Source organism: Nipponia nippon, unplaced genomic scaffold (genome assembly GCF_047370975.1).
Source record: "Nipponia nippon isolate SJK-2023a ecotype South Korea unplaced genomic scaffold, ASM4737097v1 scaffold_3, whole genome shotgun sequence".
In the NCBI taxonomy this organism is placed as follows: domain Eukaryota; kingdom Metazoa; phylum Chordata; class Aves; order Pelecaniformes; family Threskiornithidae; genus Nipponia; species Nipponia nippon.
In genome coordinates this window covers 95250068-95276010 of record NW_028262347.1, presented here as the reverse complement: position 1 = coordinate 95276010, position 25943 = coordinate 95250068, and the positions used below count along the sequence as shown (strand labels likewise).

At 36.7% G+C, this 25943-nt stretch overlaps 1 protein-coding gene across 5 annotated transcripts in view; it reads left to right on the top strand.

Annotated features, from left to right (window-relative positions):
• GRID1 (glutamate ionotropic receptor delta type subunit 1) overlaps positions 1–25943 on the top strand; it is a 542571-nt gene that overhangs the window by 278283 nt on the left and 238345 nt on the right. For all 5 annotated transcript variants that reach the window (XM_009465956.2, XM_087766071.1, XM_087766069.1 and 2 more), the window contains one exon: positions 24776–24981. In XM_009465956.2, coding sequence (XP_009464231.1) covers positions 24776–24981 — 206 coding nt within the window. The remainder of the gene's footprint in view (positions 1–24775; positions 24982–25943) is intronic.

The following is a 25943-nucleotide window of genomic DNA, read 5'->3' as shown; positions in this document are numbered from 1 at the left end:
CAAGAATGGCAAAAGCTAAGGGGAGTGCACTGAGCTATTTCCAAGGTAGTTCAAGGTAACCTTCTATTCAGTGCTACAAGTAGGAAGGGAAATGGCACCCATTGATAACAGCTGAAATCTGACTCATTATGCATTAGGTGTGACAGTAGCTTTTGTTCAGATCAAATTTCTGCCGAGTTCCCAAACATTTAGTAAAGGTTATCAGACTTTCTTTTGAACTTTTTAAAGTAACACAAAAACATGGGCAGGGAGTATGTGTGTATATAGGTATAAATAAATGAAATACATGCGAATGTATTCATTTTCTCATTTCATGTGCATCTCCCACTGTAGTTAATGATGGTATTTCTCATAGGCTTCATGGTGGATACTGGCTTTTTTGTAAGTAAGGCTTATGTCAGAAAAGTGTTGTGGCCTGATAGGATAAAATTCTAGTTGAAGTTCTTGAAAGTGCAGCAAAAGGTACAGGTGGGATAGATGTTAGGAACTTGCAAGCTTGTGGATAAAACTGATGGTTTTGGTGAAGCACACTCAGGGTAAGATGTAATCTGTAAAACAGTAGAGAGGAAAATGGGGAGGGAACAGCATGAGGAAGGACACTGCTCTGAGCCTGAACTAACAGACTATCAGTTGTGCTGCTGAAAGTTTTCTTACAAGGGTGATACAGTCTGAACAATTGAGCAGGAAGATAACTAGCATTTTCTGTGAACTGGACAAGGTGTAGTGGCTGGCTGTAAGGAAAGCTCAAAAGAGTACATATTCAATGCCAAAAATAAGAGACCTATATCACAGTATTGACAGGACAGAAAGGAAACAGCAGACAGTAAAAATATTATGAAGAAAGGAGCAACAACTTTTTGACTGACCCAGTGTACAGGTATTGAAGTATCTGGGAAAGAGAATGGAACTCTGCGTCTGCGGTTCAGCCAGAGAAGAGGGGATGAAGGAAAGATCACATGGGAAAGATACTGGAGGACAAATTAACATTAGGGCAGGTCAGAAATGTTAAGGCTTGTCTGAAGTAAAATGTCTTATTAGAACATGCCGAATTGCTTAAAGTAATTTTTTGAGCATGTATCACTTTGGATAACAAGTTTTCTTACAGTCATATTCTAGTCAAAATGACAAGCAAATTTTTTCCAGGACAGCCCTTCCCAGGATGATGGGAGGCCAAGGCTCAAGTCAGTGTTTTGTTGGATTCCCCGAACTCCTATTAATATTAATGCTTATTGCGTGCAGTAATTGGAGACAGACTTGAAATAGCATTTAGCCTTCTCATTATGTTCAGCTGTGTATTTTGTCTGTGCTCAAATGTCTCATTTTGCATTAGAAAAGGAAGAGGTAAGATGACCTTTATGCAGACAGAGGGTTTGTAATTCCTTTCTACCTTAAAATATAGTAGTGCTCCTCACTGATATTTATACTTGGAATTTGAAGAAAGAAAATGTAGAACAGCTAGGCTGGCACCATAATTATCACTGATCTATAGTTTATGAAGGAAAGCAGCAAAGCTGAAATTGGAATTTTAGAACTCTGTTAAAGACTTTGACACCTTACTCTGCCTAGTGAGCTACTGCCAAATGAATACACAATTGAATCTTTTTTATTCTAGATGACAAGATTTGAAATGAAATAATCATATTTCACTCCTAACTGAATTTTAGTGCTACTTCAGAAGGGAAGGATTAATTTTAAATGCTTTCCTGGATATTCATTTCCTTTAAACTGGAAATTGCTATAATCAAAATGAAAACTCTTGACAGCGAATTTAAATGTTCGTCTTCTGTTTCTCACCATAACTTTGTTTAATAGACATCAAGAGTTTACTGGAGAAAAGCCATTCTAATTCCTCACAGGAAATGAAAGCAATTTCTGTATTAAAATTTCAGCCTGTATGGTGAATGAAGGCTAGACTACATACTACTTTGCTCTGAAATGGTGCTTCATGATTTGTTTCTCACAATTTATTGCATGGAAGTATAAGACTTCAGATAGATTGCAGGAACTATACGAGCAGACTGTGAAGAAGATTTATTCCAATTATTCAATTTAGATTTATCTTTTGAAAGTGCAAGTATAAAAGCATCCATAGAATCATAGAATTGTCTAGGTTAGAAAAGACCTTCAAGATCATAGAGTCTAACCATTAACCGAGCACTGCCAAGTCCACCACTAAACCATGTCCCTAAGAACCACATCTACCCATCCTTTAAATACCTCCAGGGATGGGGACTCGACCACCTCCCTGGGCAGCCTGTTCCGGTGCCTGACTACCCTTTCAGTGAAGATATTTTTCCCGGTCAGCATGGGTTTATGAAAGTCAGGTCCTGCTTGACTAACCTGATCTGCTTCTATGACAAGGTGACCCGCTTAGTGGATGAGGGGGAAAGGCTGTGGATGTTGTCTACCTAGACATTAGTAAGGTCTTTGACACAGTTTCCCACAGCATTCTCCTGGAGAAACTGGCTGCTCATGGCTCAGACGAGTATCATCTTTGCTGGGTAAAAAACTGGCTGGATGGCTGGGCCCAAAGAGTGGTGGTGAATGGAGTTAAATCCAGTTAGTGGCTGGTGACAAGTGGTCTTTCCCAGGGCTCAGTATTGGGGCCAGTCCTGTTTAATATCTTTATCAATGATCTGGACAAGGGGATCGAGTGCACCCTCAGTAAGTTTGCAGGCGACACCAAGTTGAGCGGGAGTGTTGATCTGCTGGAGGGCAGGAAGGCTCTACAGATCTGAACAGGCTGGATCAATGGGCTGAGGCCAACTGTATGGTAAAGTCTTTGCATAAGGTATTTGACTAAAGCAACTTGTCTTTGGTAGCTATCCAATAAGAAGTAAAAAGTTGATGATTTCTTACAGAAACTAAGACTGTCAGAATGCTTTCTGGTAGCAAGATACATGGTTGCAGGTATACAAATACTGATAAAAAAAAAAATCTGTCTGGAATAGCTCAGCAAATTATCTAATGTGATGTTACTTCTGGTTTTTTTTTTTTTCATCATCCATAGTGAGATTTTCTTTTGTGATAGGCTTTTCTTAGACTAAAACTGTATTATAGACCTGATGTGGACCAATTTTTAACTGAATTCTTGGTTGTAAGTATGAGTAGCCTGGAGTGTGTGTATCTTAAAGTTGAAAAATGGGCAAATATCTTGGTTCCTGTGTAAATTCCATCCCCAGAACCCTTGCTTTCTGAGGCTCCTGCAAAACAGCCCCCAATTATGTTCTGGTAATTGGCCATTTTTCTACCTGAATAAATCTTTCACATCTTAAACTTCTTCCAAGGTCATTTACTTCCTCTGATAGAGTGGCATATAACATCTCTTTTGAGTAAGCTTTTAATTTCTAACGTGTAAAAAATCTCTCCCATGCACCTTAGGCAATGTAGGTTTGCTTCAACTGAATCTCCGTGGTGGTTTTCTGTCTTTTTTGGTTTGCTTTAATTAGTTGTTGAATAAGGTTTTATTAGTCCTGTGCATTCACTCTCAGCTTTTTGTTTGCCATTTACTAACACGGTTTATCATGTATAATCTGAAATACATGTACTGGACATGGCGGTACTGTTCCCACCAGTTGCTCTGACATGATTGATTGTAACCATTGAATCATAGCTTTGATTTATTGTAAGTCTGGGCAGTGATTGTGGGTGATGGATCATGATGGTCATGATATTTCAGAAGTAAAGTTCAAAATACATTTTAAAAGAATTTACCCCTCCTTTGAAGCATCACATTTGTAATCTTCCCATAGAGTTTATGGCAGCTGATGATTATACTGATTGATTCTTCCAGGATCCTATTAGATTATTATTTTGCCAGTATAGCTTTTTAATTAGTGTTTTTTTTTTTTTTTAAATTATCAGCAAGAATTGATTTTTAAAAAGAATCACTGGTAACATTTTTAATAAGTCACTCACTATATATACTAAATTCCTTCATGCTGGCAGTAAACAATGTAAGGGAACAGATTTTGTCACAGAGTGCAAATGGTTTTAATCTATCTAGTCCCTGGATATTAAAGATTTTGATATTGTTTGATTTTAATTTAATAGCTGAAGTCTAGCTAGTATCTGGTTTTAAAATTGAGTTGATAGTGCTATTTTGATTGTCTCTTAGTACTGTGGGGTTGCAAACCCATCCCTGGGTAAAATACTGGGGCTGTTCTAAGACAGGCCACGGAGTGAAATGACAACAAGCAATGCCAGAAGGGAAATGCAGCGGATGACTTGTGCAGCTGTACAAGTCTGGCTGGGGTGGAGTTTACTTTCTTCATAGCAGCCCATGCAGTGCTGTACAGTAGCTTATGGCAACACTTGCTGATGTTCCAGATTAGATCTGAAATAAGGAGATTTTTGTAAGGGAAAATACTTCTTTTACTCAGTTGTAAAGCATCTCTAAGTACAGCACAGCACATTGCCCCAGCCCAAGAATAGCATAGGTACAACTGAAACATTTTGTAAAATGCATCATTGTACAAAAGGAGAAACATATCCAACTTTTAAATGGGCTATGTGGATATATAGTTGATAGACAAGGCAGAGAAGACAAAACTACGTATGCATATGCCTTTTCCCTTACATTGTTGTCTTCTGTTATAGAAGACTGCAGCAACATCCTAAAACATATTGAGATTTTTGTTCTTTTGTGCCTCCTCTCTTCTGAATCCCAAAGAAAGTGGGTATATGTCTGTCCCCCCTGCCAGAGCTACTTACATAGACAGACTTTGAGTACTCCTTTTGATATCTAAAAGTGAATATCCATGTAACATCTCTTTCACATCTTTAACGGTACTGGGTAGGTCTGGTATTTCTAGGCCTGACTAATAAGCATCCTTTCAAGTCTCCATCCCGTAACCTGGGAAAATAAAACCAAGATGTTTAAGTCATGTCCACTGATGACCTTTCCTCACTCCTAAATGACAAGCCAAACAACTTTGTAAAAACTTTTTTTTTTTCCGCCTTACATGCTTCCATGCACAAATCTCCTTGCCAACTGCTGCTTTTTCTTAAGCCTTGCCTGCCAAGCAGGAGCTTCCAGTGAACCTGTTTGCACTTACTAATACCCCTTCTTGCCCGAGGAGGAGAAGAGATCAGGAGAGACGAGCAAACATGCCAAAACTATCTGTTGCTTGGATTAAGTAAGTCTCAGATGTTTGGATTATAATGAAGATAGAATGTAAGGAGTTTCTGAACCTTTGGATGCGTTTCTTAATTATTTGTTTAAAGTAAGAGAGTATTGCTTCTGTTCATGTAGAATCTGGATAATTTATCCACTTTAAAGTGTTTTGTCCTTGCAATACCCCTGTGAAAAAATGCTCTTAATGATTTAGATGGGGAATAGGGGCATTCAGAACTAGATTATTATTTTCTTTTAGAAAAGCATTAAAAGTATCTAGTTGCTTAACAATTTTATTGGGGAGTAGACTACAAAGTTCTGAAATTGTCACGAGGCATCTCTCTGCAATATCAGACCTCTAAGTATGCCAATGAATACGACCCTGTAAGACTTGCTAGAAGCCAGAGGTGAGACAGAAACCTGAAATATTGGAAGGATCTTGAGATCTCCTATAGTTTCTGATGTGACTCTGAAGAGTAAATAATTTTACTCTTATTTTTTTTCCTCAGCTGCCCTTTCTGTATGGATTTGTAATTCCTTAGAGGAGGAATCTTCTCTCATGAAGTGCGGACAGTACCTATCGTTGGGTGGATGATGTGCAAGTTAGGCCTCCATGTGCTGTTATCCCCCAACAAAATAAACACAGGATGATTTGATAACAAAAAAACATGAAGAGCATTGACAAGAAATTTATTCAAACGTGCCTTGCATATTAGGAAATTTTTTTAGATAAAACTAAATGTTAGATTGTTGAAAAGATTAATTTTTCTTCCAGTAATAGTTGGGAATTACATATCTAAAAACAGTTAGATATCATTACTTTGTATCATTTAGGTATTTTTTAATGTCTAAATGGAGTCTGGATATCTTCCGTCATGTTTTCTGGCTCACGTCCTTCAGGAGCTATGGCTTGTTTGGTTTTTCAGTTTTGTTTTTATTGATTTTTTTTTTTTAATGAATATAATAATCACATATCCACTGACATTGGTAATAAAGATATGGAATTTAACTTTCTAATGCTACAGTTATTAAAACTGTTTAAAATTAATCACTGCCAATGATACAAATCACATTTTAATACGGTTTATGTTTTTGCATTGCCAGATGTGCTGTGGCTCTTGGCCAAAATATTCAACTCTTTCTACCTGTACCCTACCTGTATGTGATGAACAGACCCAGTGTTCTTATAATTTAAATCATGGGTCTATTCATTTGAGTAGCCCAGTGCTTTCAAAGTTTTTACCTAGAATTATTTTATCTCTTTCACCATAGCCCAAGCACTTGGTAAAGGTTAATATCAGAACTTGAATATTTATATGCATGATAATACAGTTCCTTAGATGAGTAATAAATATGTGTGTATTAATCCAATGTATCAGATTTAATCAACATTATCATGATCAAAATCTGCTAGTACCAAAAGACTCCTTGCCAGTGCTTTCTTAATATTATTGCCTTTCTAAAATAGTTGGATGATGTTTGCTGGAATGACCACCTGCAGAGAAGGGCATGTCAGCCTGATGAGCACAGACTGATGAACACAGTTGGCTACGGATTATTCAGGATCAAGGCAGCAGGAAACCATGAAAAAAAAAAAAAAATCTGCTCCTGTATGGAGAGCTGGCATTTCTCTCTCTATAAACTGAACATCCCACCTCTACCCAGATGGACTGGTTTTGCCTATTTCTTTCTCTGTCTGGAAATGGTACACCAAGCTGTCTTTTCTGATCTTAGTCTCTGTCAGGCAAATGGATGAGAAAGGGAGGAGAATACTGTGCTAAGAACTTGCACACACTGAGCCTTAGAGTCCAAGTGAGAGGTAGGGGGTACCATGCCACTCAAGTGTGATGAGGGAATTTGGAAGTGTGCTATGGAATGTCACCTTCCTAACTGCAGCAGTATAGAAAAAGAAAATATATTGTTAAACTGAAAAAAAAAACCAACAAAAAAACCCAAAACAAACAAAAAAAAACACCAAAAACCAAACCTAACCTCTTTAGAATTAATTTCTTCTTGTAGTGAATAATTCTGGACTGATCCTAATGAGTTCTTAACCTTTTTCATGAGTTTGATATTGCTGAAGTGGCACAATGGATCTTCTGGAGCTGACCATTCACTTTCTGAATTACAACCTGGTTCTACCCCACAAGGCAGGGGTTTTCCAAAACACCTCACCCAGCCCTGGTTCTTTTCCTTCCCCTCTCTTGTAGCTGTCTTGCCCCCTTCTCCATCCTGCCATCCCCTGCTGCAGCAGCTCTGGGAGGTGTGGGAAAAATAACGCTCGTGTGAAGTTGGTGGGGACTGCAGAGAGGCATATTTGGAAATGCAGGAAAGGATCCTGGCATCACAGTTTACAAAATGTATGTTACAGTGTCACTTGTAGCAAGGGAACTTTTGGGTTAAGCCAGTCTTGGAATAGTGAGGATATGTAAATTAGAAAGGGCTCTTAGGACTCTCTGGCCCCCTGCCTGGCCACGTCCCTTACAGGACAGTGGCCACACTGGCTCTCTTGCAGTGCTTGGGAAAGCTCTCTGCTGTTTTACTGAATCCTTAAGGGGACCACACTGTTTTAGAGATGCTTTAAAGTAGGGGACAGAGTCTTTTTAGGGAGAAGGGGAGAAGGTGATAGACCATTAATGATTACATGGGAATAGTGACCGAGATGTGAGGATGGGGTGAAAGTGAGGGTGCTCTGCTGTAGAGGTGAGTAGATGGGGACAGAGTCGAGTCCAGAGAATTGCACAAAAGAAGTGATGTTAAAGATTTTATAACCGCTGCCATGAAGAATGATAAATTCTAATTTTACTAAGTCTCCATTAGTTATATGCATATATTGAAAGCAAAAGTACAGTTTTATCACTTTCCATGTACTGTAATCCCTAAAAATTGTATCAGATAAATTTAATGAACCTGCAGGATATGTAATTTTAATTTTTAATCCAGCATGACTTTCAGCTGCTTTTAGTGGAGGCTAAAAAGAAACTGGGCAACTTTAAGGGGAGCTTGACCATTTTGTTTGTAACAGTAATCAGATTATATGAAATCTATTAATTAGAGAACTAATAATAGACATTCAAATTAATTGAAGTGCAGGTTGCAACAGAAATAGGCACTGGACGTCTGGTGAGTCTAAGACATCAGACATCTGAGTATGTGTATAGACCTTTGGAAAGTCTTTAAGAAGGAGAAATAAGTAGTATCTGTCTAAAGACAGAATGATGTTCAACCTTGTTTTTTAAATCTGCATAGTATAACTTGTCCTTTTAACTCTCCAGTCCTATTATTTATGTACAAAACTGCAACAAATGGCTGCTTATATCTTTAAAGGCTATATTTGCAGCTTATTTTTATCTTTCCACTGACAACATCACAATAAAATTGTAAAGACAATTATAAATAGAAAAAAGGAAAGTTCAAACCATTGTATTACAAAAGATCTCCTAAATATGAACTTTCATTTTGTGTTTTTTTTTTTTTTAATTTTTTTTATTTTTGACTTATATATATATAAAATCCTGTTCAGCTGGCTGAAGGGAATTGTAAATCAAAGTGCGACTATTTATTGCAATGGGAATAAGGGATAGGTTGGACAAAAATAAAAAAGGAAGAAAAGAAACTAAGATATGAAACATCAAAGAGTGTCAGATAAACATCACAAAAATTCATTTGCAGTAGTGAATTATAAAATTGGAAACAAGGAAAAGTTTTTGAACAGTTATTCTGTAAACTTATTTTCATCATAATATGTGTAAAATGCAAATTTTGATGATTATATAAACTGGTTTTGGTATGATTTATGTAATTCAAGCCATATAATACAGTTTTTGTGGGACAGTGTCTGAATACCAGTGTAGCTATTTCTTTTAAATGTTTTTAACTTGGAGTTTTCAGAGTATCTGAGTTTTTCTACTGGTTATTTTAAAAAATATATTATTTTAAATATTAGAAAAGGCAAATTTCAGAGTGAGGGAGGAATTAAGACAATGTCTACACAACTTACTTTTCTTTCCTTGGGATAGATCCTTTCCGTAGTCATGGTATTGCTTAGTCATACAGAATGTGATACAGAGGCAACTGATACTTCCATTTGCTTTCTTCTGAGTTTTGGGTTATTCAGCATAGATCCTTTCTTTTTTTGACTTCCGTGGTCAAGCTGTATGAGCCCCTCATGCAGACGAGATTGAAATTTCTGTGAAACCTTTTGTGTACTTCCCCATACATATGCAGTCACCTCCTCACAATGATGCAGCACTGCAGAGAATGTATGTGTTTTTCTGCTCAGGTTTATGTTGTTGCTTTGTTACCTTTGCAAATGGTTTTTCAAAACTACACAAGTGTTCATTAAATTCAAAGAGTCAAAGATTTAAGGTCAGGATACTTTGACTCATTATGTAACACAAGCCATAGAATATCACATTTTTATTTTCAAGTTAATCTTATGAGTTCTTTCAGGTATTCCATATCTTTTTGAAAACGCTCTCATGGAGACTTGTAAACATTTAATCTGAACCATCACATCCCAAGGGAAATCGCTCTAATAAGTTCAGTTGTTTTCACTAGTTTAAGAAATGTGTTTTATTTGTTTTCTGATTGTTTTGGTTTAGATTCTGGCTAGCAGACCTCCCTCTGCTGTATTTCTGCTCACTGAAAGAGGCGGCTATCAGAAGTTTTATCCTTGTTTAAATTTTCATTAAACTTAACCTTCTATTCTATAGACAAAGTAGATTGAAGCTCTTCAGTCTCTCACTATAAAGGTTGCTTCCCAGACTCAATAATTTCTGTAGATCTGTCCTGGGTTTTTAACATTTCCTTTGAAGAGTGGACACTGGAACCACACAGCAGTGTTGGAGTAGCTGCTTTCCTTATGCCGTTGACTGAAGTGATGCCACATCTCTGAGCCTGCTTGATATTTCCTGCTTACACTTCTGCTGTGAAGCAATGAACTCCTCAGGAGTGCATGAGTCTCTTTCTCCATTAATATAATGCAGTAAACATTGGCCAAAATAGTAACCACTGAGATCCTTTTTGAAGTTTTCAAACATGGTTTAGAAATAATTCTTTACTTTATTTATTAATTTATTTAATTTATTTTAAAATTATGATTTACTGGAAGCACCCTCCATAGCAACATCTTTTCTTTTCCCAGCTGTTCTTTTGGAAGACTAGGAAAACAGGATATCTGAGCATAAGAAAGCAGCAGCGTTGACAGAGGATGAGAGTTGCACTCTGTTTAGTGTCTCCTCTTCGGGAGCGAATACATGATTCACAGATATAGCAGGGATAGGCAGAGTGAGAAGGGGACCTCTGGCCTTGTGTGGGATGGAAGAGAGGAGGACGAGGAAGAGGAGGAGCTGGCATCCATGTGTAAACAGGGAGGTGGCAGCACAGAGGGCAGAGTTTTCTGAAGGTGTAACTTTAACAGGTTTTATGAATAAGATCATCCATGTTGATGGTGCTTGTTCTGGATAACATCATATTGCTGATGTGTAGCTGATGCTTGATTTCTGGTAAGAGTTTAAAGCAATACGTACCTTTGCCTCTGAGAGAAGGACTCCAACTGTTTGAATACAGAACAGACATTATCATGGAGGGGTTATGACCTTCATGTAATGACTGTTACTCTTTTTTGTTTGTTTGTTTGTTTTTTTCTTTGCTAATGGAAAGATCTTTTCCACTTTTCCAGAATCTAAACTTGAGAGAGATGCTGTGATGTTTTGGCTGTTGATTTGGACCATTCTCAATCGGTTTCGGTTTGTGGCTTTTTTGTTTTGTTTTGTTTTTTTCTTTCTTCAGAACCAGGTCAAAAACATAAATGAAGTAACAAGCTTGAGGATATACTAGAGTTTGTGTTGGTTTTTTCCTTTCTATCCTTTAGTAGTTGCTAAAAGAATTTGCCTCAATATTCCCATGGCACTCTTCAGTGTCCAGTTCTTTCATTTTCACAGTCTACTTTGCTATCTATCTTCACATCTCTTTAGCCCATGGGACTACGCACTTCACTAAATCCACTGCAAATTTCAGAAGATTCATTCTCTTCTAAGTAGGTTTTTTACTCACTGTCTCTTCAAATTGTCATCAGCATACTGCAAAGTTCAAGTCTTTCTTTTTTTTTTTTTTTTTTTTTCTTCTTCTTCCCCTGCTAGTCTATATTCGTTCTAATATTCCTCCTTTGGCTTCTGCACTTAAATTGTACCATGTTTGCTCAAGGGAAATATTTTTATTGATTGTTATTTATTGCTATAGCAATGGAGTCCTATTACCCCTCCCTGCCTCTCATACCACAGAGATTTAAACAGATACTCATGGTTTTGGTAGGACTTTTCCTAGTTGGGGTTGGGAAAGAGTACTTGTATACAGATAGGTAAACCTCTCAACATTGTAGAATCAATAAATTGATCATTGATCACTTCAGATGGAAATGAATGACTGCTGCATAAGAAGAGAGTAGGGATTTATTCCACTCTTCAAAAGTAAATTTAAATTGTATGTTTCAATCAGTGAAATATAAAATAGAAAAATTAAGACGATATAAATTCACGTATGTATATATGATCCCATAGTACTTGTATGAAATAAAGGAGGATGTGGGAGTTACCATATTGGAGGGGAGTATGGGTAAGCAAATCAGAGATACATGAGCAGAAATTACAGGAAAATGTAATTTTTTTATTTTTTTTTTTAAACTTGGAAAACTTGGTAATAAGGGGTGAAAGAAAGCAGAAATCAGATACTATCACAATATAGCCAGAAACTACAGAAACTAATATTTTTAGTATTAGACTCTTTCTATGTAAAAAAAAAAGAGAGAGAAAAAAAAAATAGATCCTGCTGTATAAAGAATTTAATCGGTGACCTCCTAACTCTCAAGAGCTTAACTTCCAGCACTCTCTTTTTCTGGTGTTAAAGCACATTTTGCTGGTCATTCATTCTACTCTTTTGAGCAAAAGAGCTGTGTTCATACAAACACTGAATGCTTGTTTCCATGGGGAAAAAAATGATTCTTTTTCATGCAAACACTAGATAGTGTAATAGAGCCTTGGAGGTGGCTGGGATGTGACTTTTCAAATACTGTCACTAGATACGCACAGCAGTGGTTCTGGGGACATGTCGAAAGAAATGAAGTGTGAAAATGTATCTGCAACCTCTTGCCAGAAGGTTTTGAAATAAGGGTGTTTCCAGCAGTTTACATGGCTGTCTCATTCCCTGAAGTTTACAGCTTTATTGTCTGTGCTGCTGTAGAAGTCATTGTAGTTATATGTCAGGAGATGTATCTAAATAAATATTAAGAGTGAGAAGGAAGAAGGTGCAGATGAAATCTATTAATGTACTCAGTGACCAAAAGCAACCTCATGATGGTGAGAGGAATGATTATATGAGTGAATGAAGAGATTTGAAAAAATACCTGAACTGAAATGAAACCTCATTGTTATTTTATCATCTCAATCTTCTCATTTTAGTGAAAAAGATATCTAAGCTGAAGAAAATCACTCAGTGTTATTTTGCCTTCCAAAGACTTCCAGCTGAAAATCTTAAGTGGTCTTTCAGAGATCTGGGTCACGTTCTCCTGACAAGAAGTCTCTCACCCTTCCCCCAAAGCTATTAATTATGTTAACCAAATATATTTCAGACACAGAAATGCTTGAACATATTATGTATGTAGCATCAAAGCACTATGATTATCATGATGATTAAACTCAAACCTTAAGACAACTAAAAGAGGCATTAGCCATACTTGGTGCACAAATGAGCTAGTAGAATGAGGAATGTTAGTCTTTATCTGGTCATTTTGTGATTAATTGCAGTATGTGGAAGTTATCTTAAAGCTATAAAGAGGCAGAGCTTGATGTGTTGCATCCCAGAAATAAAAACCTGGGATTGATTCTTCCTGGTGTGAGGAGCAGAATGAAAGATAAAGATAAAAATAAAAACTCTGTATGTTAATCCTAAAACCTGCAGCTGGTTCATCTAGAGTTCAAATAGGCTTTCTGTGCCTTTATACTAAAACATCACATGGTTAAATTGTTCTCATGAACTCAGCAGATTTAGTTTTTTTTCTCAGGATTTGGAATACGTGAAAGTAATGTGAATTTACTAGTTATATTTTTAATCTTTTACTATTTTTCTTTCACTGCATTGTAGTAATGTAATCTCTTCTTAAGGAGAGGGTTCTGTTTTCCCCCTCCGGCTATTCCACAAGAACAGAAAAATGAGAAGTCAGTAATTACATTAAAATCTTTTCCTTACGTGATGATGGATTGTTGGATGCCTGGCAGTAACATATTTTTCTGTCCTTTCTGGCATGACATCTTGTCCTCTTCCAAGCCATTGCTTTATTTAAAGTAACTAAAATTAGCACAATATCTGCTTCTGTGAACTATGTTAAGGTGTGCAGATTTGCCAGCACCCACCAAAGATACCAGTACCTGCATGGTGCTGCTCAGCCAGAGATGTTCTTCACAGCCTCTTCTAATGACAAAGTTTTTCCCAGTGACATTCAGAATGGCTTAATTCTTTTCCAGTAAATTAGAAGACATTAGCTAAGGAATCAAGTTAATTAGTGGGGAAAAAAAATAGACCTCTTCATTCAAATTTTAACCTTAGGGTATATTGGACTTCCTAACTGGCCTTCATATTAATGGCTGTAATCAGTAGATAAAAGCTTGTCAGTTCTTGGGGGAGCTGCAATGAAGCTTTGTCTTGATGAGTCCCACAATCAAATCTCCATTTAAATTTACTGTCATTTACTCATAAAAACATATATAAAGGACATGCTACAATAACCCTCAATTTTATAAATATACAAATAAAAACCTCTAGCGTCACTGAAGTAAACTGAGAACCCTGAACACTTATTGCCTTTGAATGTGACATTTTCTTTGCCTTGTCCAAGCACTCAGGTATCTCTAGATTTCAAAATAACTTTCTAGTTAGTTGCAAATGTAATTTTTTTGAGATCTACTCTGCTGACAAACTGGGGATGGTTTTGACTAATAAACAAAGGCCTCCCTTACTGTACTTGACTGCTTTTATTCAAATAAAGGTATTTTAATTAAATTTGTGTGGGACATGCTAATGGGGTCAGAAAAGTCTATGTAGCGTTATGCTCCCATTTTCCCATTATCCTTTCTATAGCTGAATTTTTAATGAGGAGATGTTATTTTCCTAAGCCTGTAAATATTTCTCTTTACTGTCGCTCTATAGAAATATAGTAAAGAGAAGAAGAAAAGCTATTGTTACAGATGGTTGTTAATTTTCAAATGGAGTGCTTCAGTGAAACCTGGATAATTCCTCTTGTGCCTGGTCACATATAAAACAAATCATAGGCATGCTTTTCAAGAGCAAGTTTACTACACTGTCACAAAGGCCACACATCATGGGCACAAACTGTTAAAATATCAGGGTTGTAGTTTGGAGAGGAGGGTTGCACAGGAGGATTGGTTAAAAAGTTGTGAAGGATGTGCTTGTTTTTTATTGCTGTTTAAGGAAAAAGGGCTTCACATCCGGGAAGGTGGAGGTGTGTTCTTCACATTTGAAGTGTATATCTTGATTATCATCATGGGAGTAAATGACAGTGTAGTAGCTATGTGAACACTTATATGTTGAGAGATTTCATACATGGGAGGAGACTTGGCATTGAGTTTCCTCACACAAAGCTAAATACACATTTGAATATTTGTAGGACTAAGGCCTAAAACAACTCATTTTTCAGTTTGTTAAAATGTGTTACTTTTGTTTGCAATATGATGAGTGGAGAATCTTTTTGGCACTAATCTTGGTACACTGTACCACCTCAGTGTTACCAGTTGTCTTTGCAGTAATCATTACTGGTTGTTTTCCAAAAGCATGAAGCTAAGAGGGATGCCTGAGGAGGTTTTAACTGATGACAAAGTATAAGCAGATTCATGTTTTTATTCTCTCTAGCATGTTGGTTTTGTGTTTGTTTTTGTGTCCGTCCCCGCCCCCCCCCTTTTGCTTTGGGATCAGAGTTGTGTTGTTAGAGAATGGAGTACTTGTATTTGCTATTGTACTAAAAGTAGTTGTCATAATGTAAATGAATAATTGGAAACTGATTTTTTTTTCTGTTTGTTATTGGCTTATTCAAACAAGAGGGACTAACTGACTGTCATGAACTGACTGACATGAACATAGTTTTTGTTTTCAACTTCCTCCTGCCAGTGCCAAGAGATTTGTTATTTCAGTAGGGATCCTTCTCATCTTGCTTTTAACAGAAAACACTGGAGAAGAGAGGAGTCTATAATTGATTTTTGTATCCTTTTACATTTTTGTGCAGATTTATGGAGGCTGTATTACAAAAATGGGCTTTTAAAAAGTAGAAAATTAAAGAAGGATACATAATTTTTCTATTTTTCTGAATTCAATGTCTATATGAAAATGCACTTTGTGAGTCAAACAGCTAGCCAAGGAAATTAAACTTCAGATACCACCATCCTCATTACAGCCTGATGGTCATCATTTAAGTAAGATAAAGATTGGCCAGAGGGTCCTTCTTCCTGAGTTCTGAGCTAAGAATATGTACACCGTTGTCCTTAGCTTGCCAGCAGGTGACCAAATATAGGCCAAGTAGTTCAGGAGGGGCTTGCCAGGGCAGGTGAGCTCTGTGCAGCTCAGTGCCATGCTCAGGCTCCATGTGAGCTGGCATCCGTATGGTGCATGTGGTGTGGTGACACAGAGCCTTACTGATAAATGCAGCCTGGCGCTGACTTGGTCAGAGTGTGCTGTACTAATGGTGATAAGGCTCAAGACAAGGTGTGGATTCAGTGCCCCTCTACAACCTTGTACTGAATGTTCTGAAAAACAGGCAATGGAGCGAAACCGTGGCATCTGCCAAAGTGACATTTAGATTTCTCAGTGTAGAATATTGGAGACAGTACAAAATTAACATCAATAAGGACTTGATTGTCCAACATCTGAGACTGGTTGAGAAAGAGTAACCTGAAAGAGAATTCCTGTTTCCTCAGTGTAGAGAACTCCATTCCTAGATGATGATGACAACATGAGAGCTGACAGCTCTGACAGCCTTTCTGCTACTTGTATGCCCAGGGCACCTGACTTTTACTTGAACCTACAGAAATACTCCAATGGGAGAAAGTTTCTTCAACAGAGTTGAATTATTATTTGCTGACTTGTAGTTAAGTAGGTATAACAGCCACTAGCTCCTGTAATGTGTATTTATAGTGTATACTTTATTATACTGTACAGGTGTTTGTAAAGCACATTGAGATCCTTAGCTGAGAGGTGTTGTATAAATAAATAGTTACACATATTAAATAATAAGGTCTTCCTGCCAGTAGCCTTTCCTCAAGGGAGAATTGAATTTATCTATCTGCAGTAATTTTACTGCAGTCTCTCTTGAGATCAGAATGTGCAATATTTAAAGTTGATTTAAACACTCTGCAATCCACTAAAATCAAAGGGATGTGCTTCTACCTTCTCTTTGCCGGACACTTGGCTATACACACATGCAGAATGAATCTCTATCAAATTCTCAGGTGACTTCTGGTTTTCTCTCAGTGAGAAGAGAGATACCTTTTGCCTCTCTATTTAAGGCATTCCCTTTGCATGTTTAGTTTGTTTCAGGATGTGCTTATTTGCATTTGCTTATCCCTAGTTTGGAGTTACTGGTCTTATTTACGAAGGACATACTTCATACGTCAAAGTACGATAATCAAACTTACAATATAGTAACAGCTGCTTAAGAGTAACAATAGCACTTGTGTTAAAACAGACAGGCTTGCAGTCCCAACATACTAAATGGGCATTATTAATTCAGATGTTCGTAGAAAATAATATGGTTTCAGGAAGGTGCATCTCAGCCCACCAAAAGAAGAAACATGTATTTTCCTAATGTACTGGTGAATGGATGTTTAGAATTGCTTGTATTCAACCATGACAAATATTAGGCTCAGTAATTTAATGCAATAATTAAAATTAATTTAGGCAAAAGAAATCTTTTGTTTAAACTTAGGATATATGTCAGCAAAAGCATAGTTTCTGTCAATACCTCTATTTTTGTCTCATGAGAAGGTACAGCAATAACACTGTATAGTGTCTTTAAAAAAGTATTTTAAAAGCAGTAGTGAGATGAGAAGCTATTACAGCTCATTTGAGTGGTTTACCATTGGGCAAACAGTTGGCAATTATTGCACTTGGAAGAATTAAATGTGTTATTTGAACGGACACGCTAGTTCTTCAGTGAATTCCCTTTTTACATCAATTGTAGCATATGTCCACATTTTTTTCCAACAGTAATGAATTTCCTGAGGTGATGTCCCTTGTGCTTTTGAATGCCAAGTGTTAAAATCCAGCAAGAGAGACCCGTAGTTGACCTTTCATGCTAAATGTGAAAGGGCTATTGTAGACTTTAAAAGGCTTTTGTGCTTCTAGGCCTCCTGGGAAGTTCCAGTTACCTTCAGACTGGATCACCTGTTTCAGGTATGAAGCGTCAGTTGTGCAGAGTAACTGTTTAATATTTTTAATACTGATGTCTGCCTTCTATGATAGGTCAAATCCGAAAACCTCTGTTTGTGCATGCAAGACATCTGGCTTTATGGTATATTCTGTACCTGTCCCATCTGTTCAGGAGTGAAAATCACCAATACCTACGATTTGTCTCTATTCAAAGTCCTTTTCATATTTAAAAACCTGATAACAAAATCTATGTAGGCAGTATAACTGCCCAATAAAAAATTTTCTGCAGTCATTATACAGGCTTCAGCCTTTGATACCATGAGGGGTTCTCTTAGACCTTTGCATTTCATTAATCCTGATGCTTGTATCAAGACACACATGTTAAGATTTTCAGTTTCTATGGAAAGGTGGTCAAATGTCAGCCTGTGATCTAGATTTAAATGGCTCATCAATGTTGCCTGTATTTTTCAAAGATTACATTTCTGATAGCCTGCTTTATTCTTTCCAGAAATCTCTGATTTCTTGCTTTTCTCTCATCTCTTTGAGAAGAGGCTATGCAGCTTCTAGGTCTGAATGGCATTATGTTGTGCCTGGTTGGTCAGGCAGTGCAGGTGCTAGTGTGTTGGTTTGTGTTTGTTTGGTGTTAGTAGAACCATCCAGGAGAGAACGGTGTAAAAAGGGGAAAGGAGAGTCCAATGGGATCCTGATAATTCCTAAGTTAAAATGCTGTAGGTGAACTGATCTGGATGCTCATAGTTTACATGGGTTTAAAGGGAAACTGTGCTGTTCTATGAAGGAGAAAGCCATTGAGGGTTACAATGCAGAAATACACCCGTGTAGTGCATAGAAATACATAGAAACAACATCTGCCTGAGGAATTTCCTGCACTGCTAACTGTGAATTGTTGGTAGAATGTTAGAGGGAAGTATTGCTGCACGAGTGCTCCTGTTTTACACTCTGTTTATCAGAGACAGGTTATGGAGCTCAGCAGAAATTCTCATCTGGTCTCATCTGGTCAACAGGTTATTATCTTATATAAGCTGAATAATAAAAAAATCCAATTTAATTCATAGATTTATTGTACTTGCTATTATATGTACTTGCTATAATAACTATTTCCTAGTTACTGACTTCATTTGTTTAAAAAAAAAAAAAAGAATAGGAAATGGGATATAATTGCAGAGGTGTTACTTTGAGCTCTGGTGTATCTAAAAGCATGCAAGAAAGCAAAGACTTTTTTAACAGAAAGTTTTTGAAGTGAAACTTCATTAGGAATGACATGACTAAATCACAGACATTGTTTTGAAATTGAGAGTTCTAATGTTTGTAGAAAAATTATCTGGCCGATAGCAATTAGCAGTGATTGTGGGAATACGGCAGGCAGAGGCAGATGAGGAAATGTGGTAGATGGAGAGAGATGTTACATGCTTGGAGAGAGATTGTAAGAACAGAGAAAAAAATTATAAAAGTAGAAAATATACGTTACGAATATAATTTTGCATTTGCACTGGGATCCAATAAGCATTTACATTCAAATATTAATGTAGTCATACCTATTGTAACAGACTTTGTTATTATACTTGCTGGTGTAATCATTCTATTTGAACAGTTAAAATCACATTGTGAGTATTTTAGGTTGAAAATTTCAGTGCTTGCTAAAAAGTCTAATTCTTCTAGAGTATTTGCACAGAATAATTCCCCTTTAGAAGCATAAATAGTAATCTTCCCTCTATTGTTTGAATGAAGAGAATTTTGTTATTTATTAACTTAAGAATAAGAGCTATTTCTGAAGTATGTCCACTTCCAGTTTTCTAAAATACTACAGTATATTCAAATCCTTCAAGTAGGTTATTATCTGTAGCAAGGACCCAAAGATGGTATTCAAAATTATTCATTCAGAAAACTTACAATGCAGCAGGCGTCTAATCGTCAGGATGTGCATCTCTGTTTCTTACACTAGTCTTATCCCTAATTTCTAATGTAAACAATTTGTAGCTGCAAAAATAAGGGATAATAGCCATTGTAAAATAAAATGAATGGAACCCATGAAACTGAAGTGTTTTAGGAAACCTGTTTCAGAGTGCTTGTAGGTGATCTTCCAAATCAGTGAATCCTAGAATGTGTATTTTATTCTGTCTTAAGAAATGAAATAATAAGTGGGAAGTATTCTGTCCAATTTGCAGTCAAGAGAAACAAACCTACAATAAAGCAGAGTATCTTTGCATTAAAGCTAAGAAACAGTAATTTTTTCTTCTCTTGGGGCTTAAGTATAAGGAAAAATGCCTTGATGTTGTTCCTAAAATGTTGGAAAAGGTGAATATGTTTTTTACCAGTGTATAAGTACTAAAATAATGAAACTATCCAAGTCTCTCTCACATTCCTCTCGCTACTTTAAATATATCACCAAAGTAATGCTCGAATAAAACTAATACTGGGAGGAAAAAAAAAAAAGTGTGAAGAATAGAGCCTACAATCAGCAAATGAGAAAACTCAAAAGCTCAGTATTTCCTGCCTGATCTCATTGTTTTTCACACTTATTTACTTTTCCCTCTTACGAATGTACAAGTGAAAGGATTGGTGTAGGTCACTTGAAAATAGAGCTTGGTGATGATACTTCAGTCCTCCCAGAGTTTACTTGGTGATGGATAAGAATGAAAGGGTGTGAAATTATTTCTTTGTGCTTCTTTAGCCTTGCCTTAGCTCTGGCTTTGGTACTTCAGTTTGCTTCCAGCTGTTTTCTACCCAAAGTAAAATGTTTCCTAGCCATGTGCTGCCTCTATTTCTGTCAAGTGGGGTTAGGAACTGGTGTTGAAAAGACAATATACTGCTCTGTACCTCCTGGAAATTCTGATCTACAATGAGCCATCCTTAAAGGCCAGCTGTGCCCAACCACACAGCTGTTTCACACAAAAATAATAGCTTAAAGCTGCTTGTGTCAAGGCCAAGAATCAGATCCTGTAAATTTATGAAAGATGAATGCTGTGGTAGAGTCTGCAAACTTTTTTTATATAAACGAGATTATAGATAATATAATAAAAACAAATTACTTTGTAGATGACAATAAGCTTTACACATAGGTAACTAATGCCACATTTAGTACTATTCTTTTATGTTTGTGTTCCAGTCAACCAGTGCAGTGACCAGCCTAACCTCCAGCAGGAAATGATACATTCCATTATTCCTTATAGTACAATAAAGCCCTTTTATTTATGTCAAGCATTAGTTTTGCAGTCACAGTGACAGAATTCCTATCTTAGCAGTGCATCAAGACTTTCCTTCCCTCCTTGTAATGGTTATCCCTGAAATTGTCTTGTTCCTCTGTTGTCAGACCTGAACATATGGTATATCTGTCAGAGTTAGGAAGAAGGCTCTCAGCCACAGAGATTCTCTCTCCAGCCAGATGTAACAGAAGAGACAAAAAGTTCATAAGAAGTTCACTTTTCTTATGAAGCTCTAGTGAGTCAGTTCCAATTCCAACTTGCTAATTTCACATGATTGTGGTTGACACTAGAGTACTGTAAACATATCCAATTATTATGTTGTTTTACAGATCACTTTTATGAGAAAGGCTCACCTGAGTGCATTTTGTACAGTGTCATTTTCCTTCTGGAGTGCAGGTGTCACATCATCTTCAAGAAACTGATGTTCTCTAAAGAGAAATTTTCAAATATTGTCTGTGAAATTCTGCATGTTGAGCATGCACAAATCAGGTGGGCAATTAGATAAGTAAAATCATGCTATGTGATTTTTATGGCTGAATGTAGACTACACCTTGAGCAAAAGTAACTAATTGGAAAACTGGAGGCAGATAGCTGTAGGTTGTATAGTCACAGCAAACTAGTCTGTCATTTTTCAGATGTTCTACACAAGTGTTTGACTGTGATTGAGTTTGGATTGCTATACTTTTCCTATGAAGTATGAAATAAATGGGCACAAGGAATGATTTTATTAGTTCAGGATAACTCTCTAATGTTAGAATCTGAACATTTTAATAAGAAGTCACTGTTAAGACTACAAGAGACAGAAAACACATGTATTTTAACAGACAAAAGCATTTATAGAATCCTTTATTTTTATTAAATTCTAGATGAATTTTACAAGACTCCTTTTAGTCTTGAAGAAAATGAAGGATTAACTGTCCTAAATTATGAGAAGTCAAAAGAAATTCATAACTGTTTCTGTGAATATTTCTGTTTGAGCTGCCATGGAACAAAGAACAGTTTTTCTTTTATGTTGCATGGATTTGTGATCTACTAAATGGAGGAAAAAGAATGAGGGCATCAAACTCACTTTCTTATGTGATATGTCAGATAAAATAAAACAGCCTAATTCATTATGATTTATAAACAGACGCTCCTGCATATGTGCGTGTCTTTGTGTATTTATGTATTGATACATTTTAAGAAATGATTGCCCTTTTGGTAATAATTATTTGCAATCATTTGTGAAAAAAAGATCCTATTATATATAGGCACTTAAAATTGTTACTCACCTCTGAAAACACTGCTCTTCAGTTCCCACTTCCACCTCTGAATTCCCACCAAGCCTTCTCCTCCTCCCCAGTGTCATGTAGGAACAGGCATGCCAGCATTCAGGAAGATACAGTCATGCAGTTCTTTGATTGCCAACACTGAATAAATTCACATTCACTTACATCTGTGAAAAAACTGACAGATTGTGCTTGCACATTTGAGCTTGGACAGCCTCTTCCATCTCAAATTTTGCTTTGTTCTCAAGCTGGAAAAAGTCTGAATCCTTTCCATTTTTCAAACTGGGAAATAGCCTGTTTTCCTTGGGGGAAAAATTTATAAGGGAATACAAAATGCTCTTCCAAGTCCAAGTAGTCTTACCACATACATCAAGTATTTTGCACTGGTCTACAACAATATTTCTAACCAGCAGGTCAGCCGAAAACATAAGGCAAAAATAGGGCAGTATCAGCACAGTTGATTTTTTGTAAACAGCTTTCCTTTGTGCAGTGATAACTTTAGATGCCTGCACAGAAAGACAACTCGTTACTAAACTATAAAAAAGAGAACTTTCTTACTGCTTGTCAAGCACTGCAGTAATTTTGAAGGACTAAATATCATTAAAAGAAAAATATTTCAGTTTCATGTATCACAGATCCATAAAGTGAGCATAGGTATAGTAATGAATGCTAGTTTACTGCATTTAAATTAGCAAAATCCAAACTTAGCTTGACAACTTTAATAAAATACTTTAACCTGTAAACAATAGTTGTTTGTCACTGTCATTATTTCAGCACACCTGCAATATTTAACAGTTATACAAGTGCTAAAGTCTTCTGGCATTTTCCAGAAATGCCTGCATAACAATGAACCCCTCCCTTTCCTCAGTGATTCAGGATTTTAGACAGTAAGCAAGTCTAGCAGGTATTTGACATTGTGATAAAACTGCTATAGACTTGCCTAAGTCACCAGCAAAACCCTCATGAATTCACCTTTCCTGATGGTGAGGTTGGCTGGAGTGATGATCATAGCAACTAAACCCAAGTTAAAATGGCAGTAAAGAGTCTACTGTGGTTGGCACATCCCTAGCTTAATTTCTGTTCCTTTCTGATGTTTCCCTGTAATTCAGCTGTTTTCTGAAGCTGAATTAATCACATTATCAAGCATTCCCACGTTTGGATAGAAGTATGAAGCTACTCAAGGTAACTTTTGGTGTTTTTCTTTTTGGATCTAATGTTTGCTAATTACCTTGTTGACCCTAATATTTTGCACTTGTACGTGAGCTAAATTCTTTAACCGGTATATCCTCTCAATGTGTTACTTGTATTGGATTTCATACAATGTTTTTTAAGGGGAGAAAAAAGAAGTTCACGTGTATATTCTATGGCCATGTAACACCGAGATTGGTGGTGGTCTAAGAGCCCACCCGGATGGGGCAGCAAGGAATGCTACTGACTTGAATCAGACTGGTTTTCAGTCCTCTGACTTTAGCAATGTCTGTGGTATTAATACTTGTAATTTCATTAGAAGTTGGTTACTTCCAGGATTAAAAAAAAAACCAACCCAAACACTAGCTGTTACAATCTAGTTTATAGAGATCATTAGAGTTATAGGAAAGTTTTCTGAAGAGTAGGTTTTACTATGAGAACAACAACTGTACTCTAATTTACACCATTTGGCTTCACCCACGAGCTGAAATTTGATGATAAAAGTGTGAGAAAAGAGGGTTAAATACTTTCTTATTCAAGACAAGTTATACATGTTTCAGGTAGAATTAAGGGCTCCTAATGACATGGTGCAGCTGTGATCAGGTCACTGTTAATTTTGAGAGCAGTGTGGTTCAATATAAGCTCTGACCTTTTTCTTGCTCTAAATTTCGCTACAAAATAAAAACTCCAACATTTATTATAGAAAAATGCTGAGAGTCATGAAGACAGAGTACAGTTTGAACCAGCAGGTTCATCATGAAAACAGTATAAAATGTATGTTCCTCCATGTTAATGTCCTAACAAATGTGGTTAGGAAAATGTATTTTTTCAATCAACCTGAATTTGAGGGACAGAGCTCAAAAGAACAGGTTTTGAAGGGGCTCGTTTGCATGATTTCCCCTACTGAAAGCCAATTTTTTTACACTGTAATATATCCTAATAGTTTGGGGCTTCATGTACTGTTTCACAGGTTTACAGGTTTAATGGTAAACCTCTGGTTAAGTAGGTTATTTATAGGAGGGGAAGAGAAGAAAGAGGTCAAAAGGAGGGCTGTGTATATTCTGAGTATTGTAATTTTTTCATGGAAAAAGCAGACATGATCTTATGTAAGATAGATTGAGGGTAGAAGGAAAGAAGTTTAGGGGTGAGTGATTTATCCCCCTACTTATTTATCTGTTCCTGGATTTATGCATTCAAACTGTGATGTTGTTGGGGTGGGACTGTCTTTTTGCTTGTGCAGTGTTAAGCCCTGTGGCCTTGAGCTTCTGAGGAGGCATCCACAGCCACCCAAATACATGAACTGACTCTTCCTAAGGGTCATTGAGAGACCTCTGGGGAAAGGTAATTGATGGAGTTTCACTGTTGGCATTGGCTATGAAAGGGAGCTGTGGAAGATGGCTGTGTGGAATAGTCGTCTTCTGACAGCACTGCAGGAAAAAAAGTCTTTTTCCACCTAATTAGTGATGCTTGCCTAATTGGCGAAGGTTGATGCAGTGGTTTTTTTTTCTTTTCTTTTCTTTCTTTCTTTCTTCCCCCCTCCCCCCGTGTTACAGATATACGCGGACTGCAGGGATTTCTCGATCAGGCCTCAAGACTGGGACTTGATGTATCATTACAAAAAGTGGACAGGAACATCAGCAGAGTCTTTGCCAACCTTTTCACTACCATGAAAACAGAAGAGCTGAACCGCTATCGGGACACATTGCGAAGGGCTATCTTACTCCTAAGCCCACGGGGAGCCCAGACTTTTATTAATGAGGTCAGTGCACAGTTGTTTTTATCATCAACATCTCGGGAACATATATGATGACTTATGCAATACCTTGCCACATTTTTTGAAGTGGTAGATTTTGACAATGCTCGTTGGTAAATATCAAATAAGATTATCAAACTCTAGTGTTGGAGAATTGAAATATCAGGTACTCCATGCAATGCATACTTTGCGGTTAATGCAAATGGGACAACATGGGCCAGATGGGCATTTTAAATATAATATACAGCTCTATGGGGCAATTTTTTTTTTTTCTGGTTGTCTTCCATACCAATACTTTTGACCTGAATTTCAACCACTGTCTACCAGTTACCAGAAAATCTACTATAGCAGATTAGATTTCTATTAGAAATGAAACATAATGTGCCTGGGAGAGTCGTCTTTTCTGTGGAAATCTCCAAATTAATGTATAAAATGGCATGTTAGTGATGTTTGAAAGCTGAATCACAGTGTTTTTATCAAGTATGAAGTAGAAATTATATGTTTGTCTCTTTTCCTTAATGGTTTCTTGAAATCAATGAGGCTAATTAGGACAGGGAGGTAGCTGTTGGGCAAACTTGTAATTACTGTTGTGCTGTGGGCTAATATTTGGCATTAATTAGTTTTATCCAGCTTTTTAAATATTAAATAATGAATTATTTTACAGTGCTTTATATGTCAGAGTTGAGAATGAGAGTTGGATCCTCAGTATAAGTTTACATGTATTCATTAGCTAAGAATTTGGCAATGAAATAAGGTTTTTTTATTACTGTTCTTCTTTTAACTAACCAGGGATAAGACTGAACCAAGAAATTAAAATGTGGATGAGACCTGTTTCCAGTTATCAGTTTTGCTGCATCAAAGCCTGCTAAATTAAAAAAAAAAATCAACTTAAATTACCTCATTAAGTGTTTTTATAATAGCAGCATAAGTAAATTCTCCACATTTATGTTCATTGGTGATTTTTAAAT